This window comes from Arvicola amphibius, chromosome 13, assembly GCF_903992535.2.
Source record: "Arvicola amphibius chromosome 13, mArvAmp1.2, whole genome shotgun sequence".
Taxonomy (NCBI): domain Eukaryota; kingdom Metazoa; phylum Chordata; class Mammalia; order Rodentia; family Cricetidae; genus Arvicola; species Arvicola amphibius.
The window spans coordinates 47,891,922-47,900,951 of NC_052059.1; the positions used below are offsets into that span (position 1 = coordinate 47,891,922).

Genomic DNA, 9,030 nt, shown 5'->3' on the forward strand with positions numbered 1-9,030 from the left:
TCAAATATTAGAACTTCATACCCAAATAAATGATATCAAGCAATGGAGCCTTTAGGAGAGGATTGGGTCAGGGTCTCCCCCTCATGAATGGGATGAACGCCCTTATAGAAGAAGCTGCATGGAGCCCTTTCATTCCTTCGCCACAAGAGGACACAGCAAGGAGGTACCATGTATTTTTCTCAGCAGAAAGTAGTAGCTTTTCACCAGCCACATTAATCTCTATCTTCCCACCTCAGGAACTGTAAGCAGTAAGTTTCTGCTGTTTACAGATTGCCCCGCCTAAGGTATTTTGCTAGAGCAGCTTGCACAGGCTAAGATTTCTCTTCGTACAGTGAATCCTTTGGACTATAGTAGGATGTGAGTCGGTAGCTAGAAAGGGCGCCCTTTCTTGTCTCGTCACTTCAGTGCACTCCATCACTAAGGAACAGCCCACAAAATGGGTTTTAAAAGGAGGGAGAAAAGAAAACCTCTAATAATTCCAATGTCTAACATGAACTAACCCTCCTCACTCAGTGCATCGGATACTTAGATGGAAAAAATTGAAGACACCTGCCATCAGATAAGGGGGAATCCAAATTTCTAGAACATTCTACCCATTTGCAAAGAGCGAATTCAGGAAATAAAGAGCTGGAGACTGGAAGTAAATGTTTCATTGGTCATGATGATCAAAAGATGACAGTTAACACACACACACAGACCTCATACCACCCACTGAAGGGCAGGTCTCACTCCATCCAGATGGGCTTGTCCTGCTGGCCCTGCAGCCATTACCCCACCAGGACTCTGCCCTTCACTCTGAACTTCTGCCTCGGTTCTCATCTTCTCTCCACTCAGAACCTGGAGGCCGGCGTCCAGGCAGAGCCGTGAAAAGCGGGGGCCTTGGCCCAAGTCTTCAGTCAGTGGACAGTGTCACAATGTCCATGGGCTCATCTCTACCTCCTTTTCGACACTCTCTCCTTCTGTCCCCTCTCCCACCCCGTCATTGTTCCCCAGAAACAAATAGGATGGCTTCACTGGTCAATCTTTACATATACAAACACCAAAAGCAGAGGAAACGCCCCTTGGCCACCCCCCTCCCCCCAAACCCCAGTGCTGGGAGAGCAGCCAGCAGCCGAGGCTGCTGGAACCAGGTTGCTGTGGGAGCCGTCCGGCTGTCCTGGAAGCTTCCTTGGCCTCTGGGCTTTACCTTGAGGCCTCTTCCTTCAGCTCCTTGTTCTTCCGCACCTCCTCTGCGTGCTTGTCCTGGGAAGGAAGGGAGGGACAAGGGCAGGTCACACAAGGCTGCCAGGGGAGGTCAGAGGGCAAGAGAACGGGAAAGCAAAGGTTGGTAACCACAGGCAGAGCAGAGCTGTCGGCGAAGCCATCCTGAGAGGGGTGGAAGGAGGCAAGTAAGATGCAGGACACAGGTGTGTACGCCTACAAGTACACAGAGCCCATGGATCAATGAGTCCCCATATCCTGTAGGACTCTGAGACACCGTAGGCTCTCGCTACCTCCATTGGTCATTCTGGCACTTGGAATGGCCGCTTGACTTGACTAAATATAAGGAGCCACTTGGAACAGCCAGTTTCGTGGGAATGGGAAAAGAATCAGCCTGTGGCCGGCATCCCTGACACATCACAGATGCGTTATTCCTCTCGCCTCTCTTTGGCGTTGTCTTAGACTGAATGCTAACTGAAGACGGACACTCGGGTTACATACTGACGGAGAATTGTTGGGAAATCGTGCTTGACTCCAGACAACAGACTCCCTTACACTTGTTGGGAGACAGCCTCCATTTGTTTCATAACAAAATCTAGCCAAAAGACTAGATTTGCCCTCCCGTCCCATCCCCAGCCAGCTGTGTGACCTACAGAGTTCGGCCAAAAGACAAGATCTGCCTTCCCGTCCCCAGACAGCTGTGTGGCCTTAACTGACTGTTTTATCTAACCAGGCATCAAGTTCTTGGATCTTTCCAATGGGGATGAAGATGCACAGCTGGTTCTCCTCCAAAACTCTGACAAGTGTCTAGTCACGCCACACCTGCCCTCCACATCGTTCCAGCTCAGTAGACAAATATTTGGGTCCTTGCTCAATGATCTGGTATTACCACATCTGGATGGCAGAATAACATGTAATAGACCCACTAAGGCCACTAAGGTTGCTAGGATACATCTTCATCTACAAGTTTATCCCTCCAGAGGTCTTAAAAATTTCCACAGGTCGAAAGCAAGAGGCACTAGGTCCGGTCCTCAAACTCTGATGTGTATCACATGACCTGAAGCCCATACATTCCTCAGACTTTGCCTCTAGAGAGCCAGGTGGTAAGTCTGGACTGGGTTTTTAATGCCTAAGACTTCTGGTCATAATACCCACACAGAGACAGCATTGTTGATGCTGAAGGTATCCCTGGTCCGTGAACAGAGGTATAGTGGGAAACCACATGCCTAGCTCTCAACCTTGCCTCCTGTCTCCTCCCGTGAGTAATTACAAGTGGGGACCAAGGTCCTAGAAAAAAAAAAGATTTCCTGTCAAATGTCTCATCTGGCATCTTAATTCTTAGCATCTTCTTGAAGTACACAGCTGTCGTTCCTCAGACAGCCTTGTCTCCACCTCCAGCTCCACCTCTGTTTCCAAGGGGGTTGCTATGCAGAGCCCTAGGTTTCTGGCCTCTGCTTGCTTGGTCTCCAAAGAACCCCTTGCTGTTGCAAACTTGTGAAGCAATACTAGGATAATCTCTCTGAGACAGGCAAGAAAGCAGCCGCTTGTAGCTGACAAGGGGCCCAAGGCCAGCGCTACTGTTTGTGTGCTGTATGGGTCTCAGTGAATCATCTGATCTCTGGAATGGCTTCCTCATCTGAACAAAAATATGCCACCTGTCCTGCTTACCTCATAGACTCGTGATGACCGCACTGCAATAAAAATTAAGGGGTTTTATAAACAAACTCTAACATAATCTAGTTTTGTAACTTGTTTAGATTGGGTCTGTAAGCCTATAACTCTCCCATCCCAACTGCAGTTTCGTCAAGAATTTGTCTTGGGGCTGGAGCTATGGCTCAGCTGGTAGAGCGCCTACCTTTGCAGACACAGAGCCCTGGGTTTAACACCCAACACTCCATAAAACAGGCTTGGTGGCACACACATGGAGTCCCTGCCCTTGGGAGGTGGAGGCAAGAAGATCAGAATTTCCAGGCTATCCTCAGCTACCTACATAGCCAGTTTGAAGCCAGCCTTGGATACATGAGACACAGTATGGAAAAGAAAAGGCGCTGTTGGGTTTTCCTACGGTGTCTCTCATTAACCGCAACAGCCCTAAGTCAGACCCAGACTGTATCCCTCCCGAAAGAAGGGAAGTCTTGCTGTCCCTTGTGGAATTGACTGGCAGAGCGTGAGGCTGCCGCCTGCTGGCCAGCTCCAGAACCTGGGCAGCTCACATTCCCGGATGAAGCCAGATCTTTTCTAGTAAATGTTGCCAAGGGCCTGAGGCTCTAGGTGGGTAGGCGGGAAGGAATAAGGACCACGCTGCTCACCATGGGACGAGGCCACCGATCGGTCCCGGGAGTCACCGCGCAGCAGGCGGCTCCTGGAAATAAAACACAGAGCTAAAGCTTCCCAGGAGCTGCAGGAGAGACTGAGGCAGCCTGGGATTCAGAGAATGAGGCCAGCATGTCTTCCAGAGAAAGACACGGAGGACCAACCCCAGTCTCTCACACCTCTCAGATGCAGGTGACATTTTGGTTATTGACAAAGGCAGACTATTGGGAAAAACCGACTGTTCTCTGGCCCTTATCAAGAGCTCTGGGGAGAATCCTCTTTCCTGTGTCACTGTCAACCAAGCTTGTTGTGCCCCTGGCTCAGAGCCATGCTCAAGTTAGCATCTTTCATAAAGCCAAATCTGCCCATTCAAGGATGAAGTCAGAAATGTGCAGACATAGGTCCCTCCCTAGGTACTTGCACTAGATGGGCTTTCTCTAGAAAAGTAGGGTGCCAGCAAGCTCCTGAGACAGTCATCAACATCAATTGTAAAACCCTAGGAAATCCCCCCTGAGGCCACCCAAGGAATGGCGTATGCTTCTTGCCTGTGACTTCCCAAGTCCTACCCCTAGAACGACGAGGACCCTGCCTGATGGAAACATTTCCATTCCTGCAGAGGCTGCTTCCCGCAGAGTGATGCACAGGTCACGTGTACTTGCCTTCGAAGGAGCCTCCTGCCAATCCAGGATCGCTTACCTTCTCTTGCAGCCGCTCCAACATGGCAGCCAGGTGAGCCTCCCGGTTCTCCTTATTGGATTCCATCTTCTGGGCCAGCTTCTCTTTTGCCATCTTGATGAAGTTGTTGTTTTCCTCGATGGCTTTCTGGATCACCTCTCGCTCGTGCTCCCGTTTCTCTGCTAGGTGCTTCAGGAGCTCCGCTTCCTGGTACTAGGGGAGCCCAGGAAAGAGAAAGACGCCTTAGGGTGGATTTCTCCCATCGGGCCTGCACAGTGCCACACCCGGATGAGACCCATCCCCGAACCTGGTCCTCCGGCCCAGGAGCAGGAAGCAATGCCTCGGGACCTCCCGCAAACCTTTCCATCATCTTGGACTTTCTTAGCCCTTTTTCTAAATAGCTTCCGAATCTTTTCTCTCATTTTTGTTATTCATTCCTTTCATGCATTCATTCACAAATACTAAGTAATCTTATATTAACATAAAGTCATTAACAGCTGCAGACACCCAGAAAGGGTGCAAATAGCCTAGTAGACATCAACATGCTTCTTAATAAATAACTGAAACCCAGCCCTGCCTTGGAGGTAAAGGGAGGGGCCACAGAATTCAATGGATAACATTTTTTTCTTGAAAGATGAAAAAGATGTCATGATAAAATGGCATCTGAGTTGAGTCATGAGAATCAATGGGAAACAAAGAAGTTGAATACAAGGTCAGCTATGATAGGAATGTGACACCCAAGCCTCTAAGCAAACTGTAAGCTCACCCAGTGCACATTCATGGTCTTGTCTCCTTCAGGGTAGTGCCTCAGCCTACGTCGAGCATTCAGGATGCACTGTCTAAACATTCTCATGTTCACCGTCCGTCCTTACCCCCCTCAGAGACACCGCCTCGCTCCTCCTCCCTGCTCACACTGGGGTGAAAGGAAGCAAGATAAAAAAAAGATCTGCACTAACCTTCCTTCGCTCCTCCGCCGCTTCTAGTTTCTTCTGAATCTCTTCTAGTGATGGGTCTCGCCGTCGGGGGAGGGAGGCATTAAATTCAGGCACCCCATCGAAGGACGGTGGCTTCAGGATGACTTCAAAGGACTGGCCCGAGGTGCACTTGTTCAGCTCAATGACTTCCATGTCAGAGATGACACACCAGTTCAGGTCCACGGTATCTGCTATAGAGTGCAGAATTGGGGCTGCTTACCTGCCGAGGAGCAACTGGGGACCCAACGAGCATGCACACATGCACACAGACACAGGGAAGCTGGGGTCCCAAGGCACACCAACGACTAGGCTTTGGTGGATCCTGAACACCGGACCCTAAGGCCAGTGACTTTGCCAGAGTAAGGTTTGGGATCCCTGGGCAAGGTCCCCAGGAACCACAGGAAGGCCAGCGGTTGCCGTTCCTCACTGGTGACAGACATCAGTTCATTTCACCCACCGCCCACCCCCAGTCCCTCCTTGCCCTGGTCCCTCTGACGGCCTGCGGACCTCTCCCCTGGCTCCCGCCTACCCTGTTCTCTTCTTTCTCTCCAGTCAGCACTGCCTTTCCGCTGGCTTTGACCTTTTCTCCTACACTGTCTCCCACACCAGCCTAAATGGAAAAAACGGTCTCAGGTCATCCAAACACCACCCCTCTCATTGATGGACCAAACCCAACCCCTTCCTTGCAACCGGAAACGAAGAGATGACCTGACTGTCCCCTGACCACTCCTTGTGAGAGCGTGGCCATCCAGTACTCTGTGACAGGGTATGGGGACTCTGACATCACTACTGTCACCAGGCAGGAAGTGCTCTTTCCATCTCGGGGCTGTTGGGAACATCTCTGTCTGTCCCTGGAAGTCCTGCTGAGCACACCAAGTTTTCTTTTCTGTTCTGTGTCTTTATGCTTGTCTTTGTATCCTTGGTGGCACCAATTTATTCAAGGAGTGTGCAAAAGGGACCATAAGAGCAAGTGCTTCCAGAGGGCCCAATCCAGTCCCTGGTTGCTACCTGGAACCCCAGGCCACATCCCCTGGCCTTGGACCCCCTCAGGCTCTGGGAAAGAAGACACACTATGACCAGCACAGTTTTACGAGATGGAAGGGTCAATGGGGGGCACCCACAAACACAGGACACAGAAGCCTCCCCCCTTCCCTTTCCCAGCCGAACCCCCGCTCACCTTCATATTTGTAGGATGATTTATTCAGGGAATCCGACAAAAAGCAGGAGCAGAACAGAGACACCAGTGGGAGCTCCTTCATCTTCTCCTTGTAGGCTATGAGAGAGCAAACCAGTGAAGATGAGTTCCTAGAAACCAGCGCTTCCATGAGTCAGCCCAGGCTTTCCGGCTCCAAAGTACCCAAGTCTGGGCCTCCTCAGACTTGAAATTTGACCTTCCAATTCACACAGCTGGCCCCATTCTTCTGTCAATACCAAATGCAAAGTACCCTCTAGAAAAGACCCCAGGGGCCAGTGTCCCCACCCTGCTCCCCATCGCCATCTCCAACTTCCACCCAGGGAGAGACCAGGTCCTCGACTCTTCATTCTGCTGGAAGTATGCAACATGGCTGCCTAAAGGGTCAAGCAGTTAATACAGGGGACTTCCTTGCTGTTCTCCTTGGGGTCCAGGCCCTCTCTAGAAGAAGTCAGATTGGCAGTCTCCTTACAACTTCCCAGCACAGGAATCAAACCAGAGGAGTGGCTGTCCACAGAGAAAACTGTGCCCCTGACAGCAGGAGTCTCTCTGGAGGCCACAGGTCATCATGGTAGCCCCTGCCAGCCTTTCCCCCACTGAACCCTGTTTTATGCACAACATGCAAGACTCCCTAAGAACCAGCCCCACCATATGCTGGTGCTCATTTTTTCTTAAAAACCTGAAAGCATAATTTCAACACTATAATAAAGATATTACTTTAAAATTTTAAATAATATGCGAATGAGCAAATGAGGAAGAAAAATTTAGCCTGGATCCCACTCGACACCCAGAAATGACTTTGCCTCTGCCCCACCACCCTCTCTTCCTATGCATCTGTAGGAGCTCATGCACAGAGAAAGAGGCTGGGGAGCTGGTAAAATGCTTGCCTTGCGAGTCCAAGTTTTGATTTCCAACACTCACATGTAAAAGCCACTGGGAGGCAGGAACAAGAAGACCCCTGGCACTCGCTGGCCAGTCAGTTTATCAGTATCAACAAGCCTCAGGCCAGCGGAGGAGCCTTTCTAAACACAGCAAGATGAATGGATCCAGAGAAATGACACCTGACATTGTTCTCTGGCCTCTACACGTCTGTGGACATGCATATATGCCATGTGCAAAAGTGTCACACATACACATGCATCTCAGCACACAGGAACACACACACACACATACACACACACACAGAGAGAGAGAAAGAGAGAGAGAGAGAGAAAGAAAGAGAGAGACAGACAGACAGACAGACAGACGGCTTGCGCTATAGTGTCTGTCACCAAGCAATGCATGTACCTACCTGCGAGGGTCATGGTGGCTGGAATCTGGTGATTGGGTTAACTGAAAGTCACAGCAAATGTCTATTGCCAGCTCAGAACACGATCCCAACCCTAAGAAAGAGAGACCAGTTCAATTGACAGGCTCTTACCATAAAGACGGCCTTTTTAATCACCAAGGAATCTTGGGGACACTGCATCTGCTATGACCTCCAGGTCTCCCCTCTCCAGCTTTCACTCCCTCCCCCTGTCTCCTCCACATCTGCCCAGGTAGATTCAGTTCACACACCAAGGATCCCTTCACAACTGACTCAAGGCGTGTAAATATGGGTTGCCCCAACTTCATCTCTCAGGGGTATTTATCTGTCTCCCTGTGCAGCGTAACTGCCTGGGAATACCTGGGAGATGAGAGGGAACAGGGCTCCACTGAGGACCAGTGGTGAGTGCTTGGCATGGAGACTGCTTGGTATTTGACCACCTTTGATGGTTACTGTGCCAGGGCAGAGTGATATGAGCCAAGAGACTAATACTATATCCCTTCATCCTCAGGAGACACAGGGACTTGAAATCTCTTTCTTTAGGTAGTGAGTATATCCCACTTCTGGGGACCAAGGCCCACATAGACAGGAGGTCCCGGGGGAGGGGACAGGGTAGTGGGTCCAGTTCCAGTCTCAAAACCAGACTGGCTGCAGAGTTGATGACAAGTGCCATCTCACCCTGAACAGACTTGCACTTGTGAAATGGGACAAACTCTGCCCAGCACCCAGACCCCGGCACCTGGCACCCAGCAACCAGGAAACACCCTTCCTCTGCCCACTGTATCAGGGTGGCTCTCCCCAGCCCTGTTTGTCAAGACTAAGAGAGATTAATCGAGCACAGATGTGAAGCAAAACCCAGCTGCCCTTAGAGGACTCTGTTCTCCATTTTTGAGCCAAAGACCCTGCCAAAGCTTTTTTCTGCCAACACAATAGGCCTTTCTCCATGGTGTCAGGCTGGTCCTGATGGTACCAATGAGTCCCTGAATATGGAGACAGGCCTGGTGCCTGAGGACAAAGTCCTTGGTCGTGAGCCCAGCATTCATTCAGGTCCAGAGCGATTGAAAAGGAGATTGATTAGATGAGGAATGTTTACTGGGGGAGGCAGAGACCTAGGACCTTGATCGATAGGTCAGAAGGGGAGGTGGGAACAGGGAGAAGAGGAAGAAAACACCCATCCAAGAAAGAAGAGGGATGAGCAGGTGCAGCCATGTGGGGGTATGTCCTGGGATTGAGATGAAGTGACAAGACCCTAGACACATAAAACACTTTAAATTTTCTCCCAGTTGATCCTCACATGAGCCTAAGTTGTACCAACAAGGCAGACGCCATCATCTTTGGATTCAGAGGAAGAACCTGCAGCTCAGACATTT

General features: G+C 50.4%; 1 protein-coding gene across 7 annotated transcripts; it reads right to left on the reverse strand.

Moving 5' to 3' along the window:
- Positions 1 to 1,182: 1,182 nt before the first annotated feature.
- Positions 1,183 to 7,658, reverse strand: Stmn4 (stathmin 4). 7 transcript variants are annotated; one of them, XM_038310399.1, is made up of 5 exons: positions 6,340 to 6,439; positions 5,692 to 5,772; positions 5,145 to 5,353; positions 4,210 to 4,401; positions 1,183 to 1,242 (listed from the first exon to the last, which is right to left on the reverse strand). In XM_038310399.1, the coding sequence occupies exons 1-5, from the start codon at positions 6,419 to 6,421 to the stop codon at positions 1,183 to 1,185; spliced, it is 624 nt and encodes a 207-aa protein (XP_038166327.1). In that variant the 5' UTR covers positions 6,422 to 6,439. The 7 variants fall into 7 exon arrangements, with proteins under 7 accessions (XP_038166327.1, XP_041910048.1, XP_038166330.1 ...); XM_038310400.1 differs by lacking the exon at positions 1,183 to 1,242 and adding an exon at positions 3,542 to 3,562; XM_042054114.1 differs by lacking the exons at positions 5,692 to 5,772; positions 6,340 to 6,439 and adding an exon at positions 7,646 to 7,658.
- Between the last annotated feature and the right edge of the window lie 1,372 nt (positions 7,659 to 9,030).